This window comes from Melopsittacus undulatus, chromosome 11 (genome assembly GCF_012275295.1).
Source record: "Melopsittacus undulatus isolate bMelUnd1 chromosome 11, bMelUnd1.mat.Z, whole genome shotgun sequence".
In the NCBI taxonomy this organism is placed as follows: Eukaryota; Metazoa; Chordata; class Aves; order Psittaciformes; family Psittaculidae; genus Melopsittacus; species Melopsittacus undulatus.
This window is the reverse complement of record NC_047537.1, coordinates 10,484,729-10,498,643: the sequence shown is the minus strand read 5'-3', so window position 1 is coordinate 10,498,643 and position 13,915 is coordinate 10,484,729. Positions and strand designations below refer to the sequence as shown.

The 13,915-nt window shown below is 46.4% G+C and overlaps 1 protein-coding gene across 1 annotated transcript in view; it reads right to left on the bottom strand.

Moving 5' to 3' along the window:
* Positions 1-13,915, bottom strand: part of ZNF618 (zinc finger protein 618) — an 85,487-nt gene that overhangs the window by 33,175 nt on the left and 38,397 nt on the right. The window contains exons 6-9 of the mRNA XM_034067750.1: positions 4,356-4,445; positions 2,959-2,994; positions 2,134-2,211; positions 1,437-1,526 (exon numbers count right to left, since the gene is read on the bottom strand). Coding sequence (XP_033923641.1) covers positions 1,437-1,526; positions 2,134-2,211; positions 2,959-2,994; positions 4,356-4,445 — 294 coding nt within the window. The remainder of the gene's footprint in view (positions 1-1,436; positions 1,527-2,133; positions 2,212-2,958; positions 2,995-4,355; positions 4,446-13,915) is intronic.

Sequence of the window (13,915 nt, the reverse complement as noted above, 5' to 3'; positions counted from 1 at the left end):
GACAGATAGTTGGGAGGGTGGAGAGATATCCACAGCGATAAATCCCCTTGAAATGGGAAGCACTGGGAAGATAAGGATCTGCTGCTGCTGAGGGGAGACTCAATGCACAGCCCTTACAGCAAAGAGCTCCTTAGCTAGCTGTACGGTGGACTAGAGACACCATAGCCTTAGTGTCTGAGGGCCCATCTAGACTAGGAGATCTACCTACTGCTGATCACCAAACACCAACAGCTTTTCTAAGGACCTGAAAACATTGGAATTAAGAGATGGAGGTTGGGGTTGCAGGGACATTTAGGAATAATTGTTGCGTGTGCTATCCTAAGCACTGAGTTAGTTCTTTCAGACAGTTGGGAGATAGTAAGACTAACTTTGTGGTGATGGTGCTAGAGGTGTTTTATGCCCTACACCTTCTACCCTGATCTTGGTCCATCTCTATGGTCCAGAGAACCTGAATGGGAGCTGTTGAGAGCCACCAAGCCTTGACCCAGCTTAGAAGTGATAGTCTAGTTGACTATGTTCCAAATTGATTTCTGTGTATGTCTAAACCCAAAGCTACTTTATTATAATAATTTAAAAACCTAACTAAAGCTGAATTTGGTGAGAGAGTAGCACATGTTCCCTCTGCTGGCTGTGGATGAGCAGCTACAGAAACCCATTAAGCTCATGAGCTCAGCTCATCCATTCTCAGCATCAGCCAAAGTGCTGCCAAGAGCAGTCATGCTGGCCAGTGCTGTGAAAGAAGCATGAAGTTCAGGAGTAAAGAACTTCCCTGCACACTTTCAAAGCATCCAAACCAAGCAAGGAGTAAGAATTTCAACTATTCTACTAAAATTTTGCACTGAATTGGACTTATTAGCTCATTAAAAGCTCCCCTGTGTGTGGGGAGTGCAGAATGCAGTGTCCCTCCAGAGCGCAGGTTGAGGTGCTGTGCAGTGTGCTCAGAACTGCCTTTTGCTCAGCTCCCTGAAATACATATTTTATTGCCTGGGATAACAAGCTGTCAAGGCAATCTACATGATGCTGAAAACCGATTTTTAAATCACTGCAATAATTTCTCAGCAGCTCATAGGAAAGATGTTCTTCCCCCAGCATGTTCCGGGATTATTTAAGGGACTCTAAAAACGTTGTGCAGCACTTCAGTTACGTAACAAACTAAAATCTCAACCCCCCAAAGAACATGTGCAAAATTGCACAGACTTAGGTAAAATACAGTGATGTTACACACCTAAGAGTAACAGCATCCCTCTGAGGAGGTTCCAGTTCAGTTTCCCAGTGCCCTTGGTCTGCACATGCCCTATGTCCTACCAGTTGCAACCCCACAGCTCCAGTGGAAGGACCCACAGGACTGACATTACCCTCTCCTGTAATCCTTGTGCTCACCGCCAACCCCTGTAAATCACAGGCTGTCATGAATAGATCTCCATCAGGATACTCACTAATAGGTGCATGCAGTGCCACGTGCTCTTGGTAGGGAGTGTAGTATTTGTACTGCTTGCCACAGAATTCACAGGTGTAATTGCCAGTTTCTGTAAAGATGAAACAAAGATCAGAAAGGAGTGCAGCAACCTCTCACACAACTAATGCCTGAGTTATCACACAGGAACTGGCCAGGTGATAAAAACTGGAGCATATTCCTCATGCACTTGGAGCTTATCTGCCCTGTAATTCACACATCCTTTTCCCCAGCAAAGGAAGCGTCCAGAGTGATGGACCATGCACAAAGGTCCAGTACAACTGAACAAGCTACAGGAGATTATCATAGAATCCCAGCCTGGTTTGGGTTAGAGGGACCTCAAAGCTCTCCCAGTGCCAACCCCGTGCCATGGGCAGGGACACCTTCCACTTGAGCAGGCTGCTCCAAGCCCCTGTGTCCAACCTGGCCTCGAACACTGCCAGGGATGGGGCAGCCACAGCTGCTCTCTCAAGCTGTGTTTCATAGCGCCAAGGCTGTTACTGTTGGAATTCATCTGACCCTACACAAGCCCTAACCCGTGCTGAAAGTAGCACCCCTGAGGTGCCACCACCTCTGTGAATGCAGTGTTGTCTGGTTCTCCTAGAGGTTCTCCAGCTAATGCCCGATTTGAAACGCTTGTGCTTTCTCTTTCACATTTGAAGCTGTAGGATAACTCATACTTGGACCAATCTTCTGGAACGGTTCCGGCTCCTCCTCCTTCACTTCATCTGCTGCTATGACAGCCTGGTCATAGGGGTCTGCAAGAGAACAGAACCAGCAAGAGAGCTGACAATACCCTCAGGTTTTCCTTCTACAGCTACATGGGCACTGAATGCTCCTGCATCTGTAATGACATTTCCATCTGTACCAAGAGTTCAAGACAGAAATTATAAACCAAATGACACCTCTCACTGACTTGTCCCTCCTCAGGTGCCCCAGGATTACCCTGCTCCCAGCCCAGTAATATGCCTTGTAGATATATAATGTTTAATACAGAGGAAGACTGAACAAACACATCACAAAGCCTGATCCATACTTTCTGATCTTCTTCCGGTGCATCTCCTGTCTAATGATGTTATACTGTCTGAAGTGGTAAGACAGTGGTAATGCCATCTGCAAGCAAGTCAGCTAACAAAAACTAGCCAATGACTTCCTACCGTCTAACAGCACAGCAAACAATAAATCAGAACCCATCCCATTTTATCAAATAATTTCATTTACGCCTTGAACAATTCACTAAGTCACCAAAGACATAAACCACCTTTTTCTTTGAATTTTTGAAGCCTGATCAATTGTACATACAACAAAAGCCTGGTATCTACTAGGGCTGGGCAGCAACCTACTGGCTGTACACTGGGGAAGGGAAAGAGGATGCTCCCTCTCCTGCTGCAAGCAGTGACACAACTCCGTTGACTCTTACAAGTGTAGAAATGGACCTGCTGTGCCTGAACTACTGAATGCTTGGAAAGGATGTGAAATAAAGCACATGAAGGAGCTCTGCTTACCTGCCCGGTTTTCTGGGGCCCCTTCCACACTAAAAACTAACACAGAATAGAAGAAGGAGGGGAAGAAACAAAACAGAAATTAAATCCTCTGAAATGGCCTTGTTTTCTTCCTGCATTTCACGCACCACTTCAGCACGTTTCAGCCCCATCAGAATAAACCAGGCTTTGTGCCCCAGTCCCTCCTCTTCCCAGCAGCATCCACACAGGAACTATTTGAGCATGCCCAGCCCTAATATACACAGATGCGCAAGGCCTTTGTTCTTACACTGACAGGCCCCGTGTAAAGTTCAGATGCACAGCTGCCTCCCACTTGTGTTTGCTACAACAGCTCCTTGAGGAACGGAGACCAAGTATTCTTGCAGGACACAAGTGAAGCTCTTCAAAGCTCTCCTGTAACCCTAAGCAGAGCTCTCTGAACCATAGCTATGAAGACATGCTTCCGACAGAAGCAGACACATCTCACAGTAACTTGCAGGGCCAGCAACTGAATTTTGGCTCCCCATGGGAAGAAGGGAAGTGCAGTGGTGCACTGCAAGAGAACACTGGCTGTTCTTACAGCACATTCAGATGGCCACACATTCCAGTTAAACCCAACCATTTTTCTGGACACCATGTACTGTGCAAAGCCATTTGCTTTTCTGAGATATCTAGCCATCCAAAACCTACAGCTTTCCAGGCAGCCTCTCTCTATAACTCTGCCAGGGTTCCCCTTTAGCCAAGTGAGAAGCAGAACTAACAGGCATACAGAATACACAGTGAGAGGCTGGAGTATCTGTGGGTTCTCAGTCGAGGAGCACTAGATGCTCATGAAGCTTGGGGGCAGGCCAAAGTATGTTGTTGCTTCTATTTTCCCCAAAGAAGCACTGCTTCTGGAGAAGGGTGTCTGCTTCTGTCCGAGTGTCATCAGCCCTTGGCCACATCTAGATTCATGGAGGGAAAACTGGCCTGTGAGGTCCACTGCCAACTGCATCAGTTCACTGCCACAGTGATTAACAGGAATGAAACATTTCTCAACTCTGGAATGCGGTTTCTCAAGGAGGAGGATGTTGCGAAGAATTGCGTGGAAACCAAAAGGTGACCAACTCTTGCCCAGTAAGTAGCCAGACTAACAATCTACCTTGAGGTACTCAGTCCCAGCACAGCCATCCTAACCATGAAACCTCCACACAGACTGCAAGGACCACAGGTCCCAGCAGAGGGTGTTATTTTGATGCACACAAACTGAACCAAGCCCAGCAAAGTCCTCCTGCAGTGCCTGTGGACTGTGCCTTCACTGACCAAGGCAGGAGCCATGCAGTGCAATGTCCTGCACATCACAGGCCACACAGTCCTGCAGAACCCTCTTTTGCTTCCCCACTGACTTCTCCTTCTAGTTTCGGTGTCAAAACAGTACTCACCATCCACAGCGTGCAGGTCTCTGTGCTCTTGGAAGCAGCTATAATATTTATATTTTTTCCCACAAATGTCACATGTGTACCTAAAATTGTCTGTAGGAAGAAGAAAACAGTGACTTTAGAAACGGAGGTGAAAAGCAGCACTCCAGACAATACTGCTCAGCCAGATACCACCATGCACTTCACCACATGCTTCTGTCAAATCTTTAAGGCACAGAGACCACCACTGCTTCAGAATATCCACTGCATGTCCCACATTCTATGGCTCAGAGCATATTCTGATTTGTTATGTCCTACTGAGGCAGCTCTGTTCTCTAGTACAGCTTCCAGAAGACCTCACAGCAGTGAAGACACAGAGTAGCAGGTCCTGCTGAAACCTCCTTTGGAAGTTCCAAGGAAGTAAGCAAGTGCTTGTCAGGATGGGGACAAACTGAGAGAACTAAAGACAGAGTCAAGATACAAGCTGTTAGAAGTCAAAGTCTTAATATGCCGACTACAGCATGGACTGGATGTGCCCACATGCTCAACTCCATGCTTCGTTCTCATTGCTGCTGCTTGCTGATTACTAACTGCATCCAAGATCCTGTATGGACACACAACAAAGTAAACACAGAGAACAAACCAGCAATCCAAACCACAGAAGATGGGTAAGGTGCTCAGTGAACAGGAGGACTGGCAGAGACTGGTTTCATCTATGTTTGTGCCCTAGACCCCTCCCTTCACCCCACCAACAACAGCCCCCTTCACCAAGATGGGAGGGAAAGAGATACAGAAAAGCTCAAGATGCTCATGAATTCTGGGGACAGTGAATGTATTTGGCTCAGCTACTGGACCAGTGTAAGAGGAATGTTTCACTTGTCAGCACTGTGGGGTTTCCCCATTTTCTGATGTCTGACACACAAGTTGGGGTACAACCTGACAGACCTAAGCAGTCACCCCCCCCCAACCTGCAGCATTGTCTTGTGAGCCAGCTGCAGTAGCTGATGGGCTGTGTGTTACCAGCCCACTGCAATCCAAGTGAAACACATCAAGGATCTGGAAATGAATGTGTTTTACTTCTCCACAGGAGCAGGCTAGGAGGTACCCAGCTGCTGAGCTGGGTGCCATTGAGCTCCCTGCAGTAGCTCAGCTGTTTGTATTCATGTGTTAATGCCATTAGCAAAGTTAAAGCCTTGTTTCTACCTCCTCCATACCGTGTTCAAACACACCAGAGTATGCACATTAAGCTTTCATTTTACTTCTTAATCTTTTAGTTTTAAAAGAAATAACTCTTTTAAGCTGCTATGCCTTGTAAGTCTGTACACACTTCGGCTCACACTGCAGTCCCTCAGCACATGAGGTTTCAACACTAAATCAGAGAATCACCTCCTGCCCTTTATTCTGCTGGGCAGAAGGAAAGTAGAAGCTATAGATATCTGTAAGAGAAAAATGCCAACTATTAAATAGCTGGGCACTGGAACTTTACCCCTGCTACCAGAAACTGTTTTTATCTTAATCAGAGCACAGCAGTGCTGAGCTAAACCTAAGGGCATTTTAAAAGCCTAGACTGAACAAGCAAGACAGAGCTCAGGCATATATATGGACATGAAAAGGAACTGCTGCTTCAGCCAGCACTTAAGGAAGAGGAGAAGCAGCAAAACATGACTGTGAGAACATTTAAGTGATGAAAGCACTGGTGGGTCACATTTAACTATGTTTCATTATATTATCTTATGCAGTCTCCTTCTGTGGTCATACAACAACCCTGAGGTTCTCAATCTGCCCTGGACCCTTTCTAACAACAGTCTGTAATGATCATGAGTGAAGAGCTGTGTATCTGTTGCAAAAAAAAACCCAATTATTAGCAGAGAAAATTCTTATCATGTCATCAGTAATCAGCCCCACATCACTGGGCATCCCCAAGACACAAGCCAGCCTCCTGTTTGAAGTGTAATGAGCCATGCAGTAGATGAACTGGAGAAAAAAACCTATTATGGCCTTAATTTGGAGTAAAAGTGCTCTATAAATAAGGAGATTTGTTAGAACAGAAGAAAACTGAATGCTAGAGGCAGATCACAAAGAGGCATGGCTGGGTGTAGTGTCTGTAACCCAGGAATGACTGTGGGAATCTCACTGTCAGGAGCAGAGTCCACATGCTAGGTATGATCATATCCCTCCCTGGGCAGCATGGGGAAATGAAAACATGACAAGTGCAACAGCATACCCCAGCAGGGCTTTGCTCGGTTTGTTAGGGAAGTGTTTTCCCAGAGGAAGAATGACCTCCAGAGGTTCTAGTGAAACAAGTCCTTAGAAGTAAGAATTTGTTCCAGCTGGTATTGACTCTAATCTCTTCCTCAGCTCTTTCAAGGAGATAAAACTCAGCAAAGGCTGCCAAGTCTCAGGTTTAGAGAGAATTCAGAAAGTCCCAGGGGACTGCCCATGTGCAGCTTCACCCTCTCTGAACACCAGCTTCTTCCAGGGCTGCAGCCCAGTGCCAGACTTCTTACCCAATAAAGCTGTCTTTACTGACAGCATCCAATGTTTCCAGTGCTGTTCTTAGCAAGAAACTCACCGAGCAGCATTAGCCTGTGTACTACCACTTCTCCTGCTCTGGTTGTAACTACCAAGGTAGACTCCAGCTGGGACACCATCCCCACTGTATGTAACAACAGAGCTGTCAATGAAAAGAGCTACAAGGGACACTAAGCAGTCAGGGGTGCCTGCAAGCCCATTGCAAACTCCCCACCCCTGAACATCTGAAGAGATGGCAACAGACAGAGCCAAACTAACACTGCTTAAGCAGATCTACTCAGAATCAAGATCTCTCCTATCACCAGGGAGATATTAACACTGTGCAGCTCCACCAAACCAGGAACATACCAACAGGTACTATTAGGATTTCAGGAAAAGTATAGGGAAAGATACAACTGAGCCCACTAGCACAGAGGTTTAGTGCTGTCCCTTACTCCTATTCAGGCTGTTGCCTGCAGAACATTCTGTTGTCCTGCAGAACACATTCCTGCTGCAAGCTGAACAATCAGTGGATTATCCTGATGCAAACCCAGAATTTCAGAATCACAGAACCCCAGCCTTGTTTGGGCTGGAGGGACCTAAAAGCTCCTCCAGTTCCAACCCCTGCCACGGGCAGGGACACCTTCCACCAGAGCAGGTTGCTCCAAACCCCTGTGTCCAACCTGGCCTTGAAACACTGCCAGGGATGGGGCAGCCACAGCTTCTCTGGGCACCTTGTGCCAGCGCCTCAGCACCCTCCCAGGGAAGAATTCTTCCTGATGTGCTTAAAAGATGTTTAGTTAAAAGCCAGCCTCCAGTAAATATCATTCCTCCTTCATGCTCATGAATCCTTCCAAGGGGAACAATGACTCCAGAAGAGGTCTAAGGAGTAATGTTGTTATATACATAGTCAGGTCACATTTAATCTTGTGAAACCCATGCACATACATCAGCATCATGTCTTACTAGGAAGAAAGGCCACCAGCAGCCTTGTTACAAGGCAATTCCTCAGATATAAAGGACTGACATGCTGAGATGAGGCAGGTTTTTCAAGTACCCCAAGAAATACCTCCCTGGAACCTGAATGCATTTCTGACCACTCTGATTGCAGTGCACCTCCAGTGAAAGACAGGGAACGTGCTGCTCTCTTCTATCTGTTTCCAGGGGCTCTGTGGTGCTGCCTGTCCCTAGCAATGACTGGCAGCTGCTGAAGAACCCTGCATGCATTTCAGTTTGGCAAGAAATAGGGCAGAGAACACATGCCCAACAGTGGCAGGCAGAAAAGGCTTCTTTCTTTAGGGCATCTGGCCCAGGGCCTCAGTGGATTTTGCTCTAGAAGTCCAGGAAGGCAACACCAGCAATCAGAAATCTAACAAAAGGCTGAGACTTCTGTATCAAAGCCAAAAATACAGATCCCTGAACCCACCCTCATAAGTGCAGGAATCTGAGACCACAAAATCTGTGTACAAACCAGTTTACACTGGGCTCCAAGAGCTCTGCCCTGCATCCCAGAAACCCATACTGGAAACAGTTACATACATCATCCAGATGATCTCCCTGCAATGATGGCAGCACATCCTGTTCAGGGTCCAGTGTGATGGGGTCTTCACACAGCAGGATGTGGGAGCTCCTTCCGGAATTCTCCAAGGTGAAGAACTATATTCACCTCATCCAGAATTCATACTGACCTTTCAAATGGAAGAAGTCACAAAAGCTGCCTGACAGAGGAGCTCTCATGGCAGCTAGGCACTTTGCAGATACTCCCGAATCCTGAGTGATCTGACTCTCACAGAGCATTGCAGAAATAGCTGTCTGGTAGGGACAGCCTCCAGATGTGGGAGGGCAAAGCTGCTGAATTCAAACAGATTGCAACATGCTTAATTATTCCTAAAATCCAGCAGTGTTCCAGGTCCCAGGCAAGCAAAAAGCAGCAAAATTAAAAAGAGAGGGCAGCCTGAACAATGCTGCTGGTCCTGCTCAGTGGTACTGGTGGCACCTTACACCAGAGGAAGTAACAAACTTCAGGAATTCCACATTCCTGGCTCACCTTGAGAAACAAGGTTTCCCAAACAGTTCATGAAGTCCAGCAGCATATCTGAAAGGGGAGGTGGTGGAAGTTTTACAGTTAAGCCCACTGCAATACATTTATCTGTCATCTCTCTGGATGAGGTTGTGATGTTTCTCCCCCCAAACAGGCTTTCTGCGTAACCAAGAAGTATCAGCATCATCCCTCCAGCCATGGCCAGCATGAGATGCTCTGATGCTCAGTTTCACATTCCTTCACTGATTCCTGAAAATCTGCTGGAGTCCTGCTGATGATAAACCCAGAGGGCTGGAGCTGGTCAGTAGCAGAGCGTGAAAAAAGCATCATCTTTGCTGCGATGTCTCACTGGAAGGAACCAGGAGCAGCTCCAGCACTCTTCAGTAACAGCCAAAACCACCACAACTAAAGGAACAGGAGAGGCTGGCACGTCCTGAGAGATGTGCTGCACACTTGCCATGGGGAACACCTTTGGGAGCTGTGTCCCAAGCACAGCCTACCTGAGCAGTGCCCCCAAAGACCCAGAGTACAGCCACTGCTTTCTTACAACACAGAAGGGGGAAAAGAACATCTGGGACCCTCACTTGTTTCTGTGGATTCCACCCAGGGCAGCACAAAGACAGCTCTGGAGAGACGCTTCTTCTCCCTTTCCGCAGCCAGAGGGGCACCTAGATGGAAAGGAACATATTTATGGCTTCCTAAGCTAGCAGGATATTCCCCGCGCAGGTTCATGGACAATTCACTTGACCCAAGCTTTTGGCATCTTTAGGGGCTTCCTTTTAAATGCCAGGCTGGCAGCTGGGGAGAGGTAGAATGCAAGTCTGCAGACAGAGAACTTACTGCCTGCAGACCTCCATCTACTCCTCATTCAAACTGTTCTTGCACAGAAGTCACAACTACATTTACAGCCAAGAAGAGAGCTGCCAGTAAAATCAGCTGCAATCGACGTCAGAGCTCAACTGAAAGGTGTCTAATGGCCAAATTCCTTGAAAAGGGAGCAGGACTGAGCCCAAAGTCAGCAGCAAGCCTGTAAGAGGATTAAATTCTCCTGAGTTACATTAGTAAGGATCAAATAATAATAAAATCCAGAAACCTGGAAAGGACAGAAACCCTCACACACAAAGGCACAAGCCAGCTTCTAAGTGGGGGTTAGGAAAAAACTTTCCCTATGGGCAAACCATTCCACGATCATTCATTTCATGATCATTTCCTTCCTTCCCACAAACACTTGGCATTTGTCAGGAACACAGGAGACATCTAGGAACACACTGGCTTAACCCTTAACCTAGCATGGTGCTTCCCAGGCTTCACAAAGGAGGTCCCCTTGGGCTGCAAACTACCAAACCAAGAACAATGTCACCCCAAACCCTTACAGAGGAGCCAAAGCTCTTGCAATTAGCATTTTTTTCATAGTGCAAGATGTCAGCTCACCTGCTGGCTGGCAAAGGGGAAAATGGGAGGTGAGAGGGCACAGAGCCACTCTTGTGGCTTGGTTTCCTGCTGAAGCACTTCAGAGCTGAGCCCCAGCTCCTCAGAAGAGCTGTTACAGATGTATTTGGTAGATACAGGGCAGACTTTACCTTAATGCACTTTGAAGCTGCTTTCAGGTAGGTAGCCAGTGAGTTCTATGAATTCTGTGATACATCACCCAAACCACATTGAGCCTGAATCACAGAATCACAGCCTGGTTTGGGCTGGAAGAGACCTTAAAGCTCATCTAGTTCCAAGCCCCTGCCATGCGCAAGGACACCTTCCACTGGAGCAGCTTGCTCCAAGCCCCCGTGTCCAACCTGGCCTTGAACACTGCCAGGGATGGGGCAGTGTCACAGCTTAAGCCCAGCCGGTAACTCAGAACCACGCAGCCGCTCACTCACTCCCCCTGCCCCTTCCTCCCCACTCTCCCGAGGAGACAGGGAGGAGAATGGAAAGAATGAAACTCCCACAAGTTGAGACCAGAGCAATCCATTAACTAAGGTATAACACAAACCACTGCTGCTACCTCCAATAATAATAATGATAAGGGAAATAACAAGGGGAGAGAATACAACCACTCACCACCCACTGACCGATACCCAGCCCAACCCGAGCAGTGATCCTGCCCCCAGTTTATATAGTGGGCATGATGTATGGAATATCTCTTTTTGCCTAGTTTGGGTCAAATGTCCTGTCTCTGCTTCCTCCCGGCTTCCACTCCTCCCTGGCAGAGCATAAGATTCAGAAAGTCCTTGGTCAGAGTAAACATTACTGAGCAACAAGTAAAAACATCAGTGTTATCAGCGCTGTTCCCAGGCTGAAAGTCAGAAACACAGCGCTGCACCAGCTGCTAAGGAGCAAAATGACTGCTACTACTGAACCCAGTACAGGCAGCCACAGCTTCTCTGGGCACCCTATGCCAGTGCCTCAGCACCCTCACAGGGAAGAGCTTCTGCATAAGAGATCATCTCAGTCTTGCCTTGGGCAGGTTAAACCCATTCCCCTTGGCCTGTCCCTACAGGCCCTTGTCCCAAGCCCCTCTCCAGCTTTCCTGCAGCCCCTTTAGGCACTGCAGCTGCTCCAGCCCTCACAGCATCTCCATGGCCTCCTCTGGACTCGCTCTGGCAGGCCCACAGCACAGTAGAGGCTTAAATGCGGACTGTTCAGGGCTGGATGCAAGACCTTCAGGTTTGGAACCTTGATGCCAGACTAGCAGGAAATTCCACAAAGAGGGGACTACCCTGAATTAAATTCTGAAGGACAGCTCCTTGTCCATAATAGTTTAATGATCACAAACTGTAATTTTGGGGAAAAGGTGCTTTGGAAACCACTCACTGGATGTTGAGAGAAAAAAAGACTTCCTAAGTGTTCTCAGCATCAATGAATTTCCTTCTCCCAGTTAATCATATATTAAAGTTGATTCCAAACAGACAGCAAACATCAGCTCTTGGAAACAAAAATATTATGGTAGCTGTGATGATTATCCCAAAAAGCAGCATTGTGAACCAGAATATTCAGACTCCAGGACAAAATTCAGACACACCAGACAATATAATTAATGTCAGCAGACCTAGTTTCATACTTCTTCATTCTGCTGTCATTTCAAGGCAGTGGTTGATTCTTTTCTACCCAGATTGTAACTAAATGGAAGCTAAAGAAAAGACGATGGTAAGGTGCTACTACTGCAATTTGACAATGAACAGCCTCAACACTGCATAATTAACAAAGAGGTGTATCATACACATCTAACTTGTTGATCTTGGAAGAGGTATCTTTTATATCAATCAGGATGCTGTATCTCAATCTTCAGTGAAAAGCTCAGTTGAGCCACACTGAAGAGTTACACACAACACACAATAAAGGGCATTTTATTTTACCCTCCTTTTGGAGTCAAAATGGTTTGGCTGGGAACATACTACTTCCCTACTACACAACTCTTTAGATTAAATGATGTAGCCCTGAGAATCTCATAAAGGAAAAGCAAACCTCAGCTTGACTTTTTCCTACTCATCTGTCTCTCCCACTCACATGGAATATCACTGCCGAGTTTCCAAAGTGGAAAGGTAAAATGGCAGTGAAATGACTGAGCAGCACTGAAGAAGAGATCCTGGCTTCATATATTATAGAACCATGGAATGATTTGGATTGAAGGGACCTTAAAGCTTATACAGTTCCAATCCCTGCCACAGGCAGGGACACCTTTCACCAGAGCAGGTTGCTCCAAGCCCCTGTGTCCAACCTGGCCTTGAACACTGCCAGGGATGGGGCAGCCACAGCTTCTCTGGGCACCTCAGCACTTTCGTAAAGAACAGGATCAAATTAAAGTAAGGTAGGAAGGATGCAGAGCACTCCCCTCTACAATCCCCCAAGATAACCAAGAACTCAAACCTTTTTGCTCAGCTTGAAAAGAAGCAGTCTTCAGAAGGTGAACCTCACACTGCTCTGACTTTCCTGGTTATGAACATCCTTAAGAAGGATGCAAATCCTTCTGGAAATCCTGAGAAGTTAAATGCTTAAAATGCTGAAAGTATTTCTTGTTTGTGTGTTATTCATGTTCAAAGTTGTTGAAATGCCAACAAGCAGCTCAACAGATAAAACATCAGTTGAAAGAAGAACATACTATTATAATAATATATATAGGAATAACTCCTGGTGCTGCTCTTTGAACACCTTTTCTGTTGTTAAATTTCAGCCCATGTTGGAAGACGGAAAGAGTATCCCTAACACATGGTGTATTCCTGTATTCAATAAAGCTATCCTGGCATTGTCAAGACAAACTGGCTAATGATCAGGCGAGTCTGGGATTACTAAAATTAATATCCTTTTTTTTTAAATAAATATTTCTCCATCAATTTTCCTGCCTAGGAACTCTGTATAGAGATCTGTTGCCAAGTATTAAGATCCAGATGTCTGTAAACACAGTTTATGTGGTCAGTATATGGGAAAGGGATGGAAATTTCATTTTTATGGGTGTATCAGCAATTCACTGTGTAAGATCATGTGAAAGTCATAGATTTATAGACAACTTGCTAGTCTCTCTCTCTAAAACCCTGGATTAAAACTGCATACAGAGGAACTGGCCCTCTCCAGAGCTATGGAACTGCAGGACTTGCATGAACATCAACACCTCCAGCATGACCATGTGTACATTACACCTCTGAGCACATCTGATGTGGTTATGAGGCAAGACTCCAGAAGTGAGAACATCCAGAAAAAGCCCTCAGTGTAACAGTCATGTCAGAAGAGCAACTTCAACTTGACCCTATTAAAACAAAGGTCGAGGAACCGTTACCTACTTCACCCAGCCTCAAAAGAATAGATGTTGATGTGAAGGTCCTGGGTCAGAACTAACAAACCCCAGTTGAGAAAGGTGAAAGGAATGGATCTTCCCTGTGTCACAGGAAACCTGAGAATCCAGAGAGACAAACTCTCACTTGTTCCAGTCTTGTGAAGAATACTTGGAGAAGTAGAATGTAGGAGCAAGCCAGGAGTAACCTGTGTGTTAGGGTGCAACGGACAGCACTGCACCTTCTCAAAAAGGTCTTGTTCCAGGGAAGAA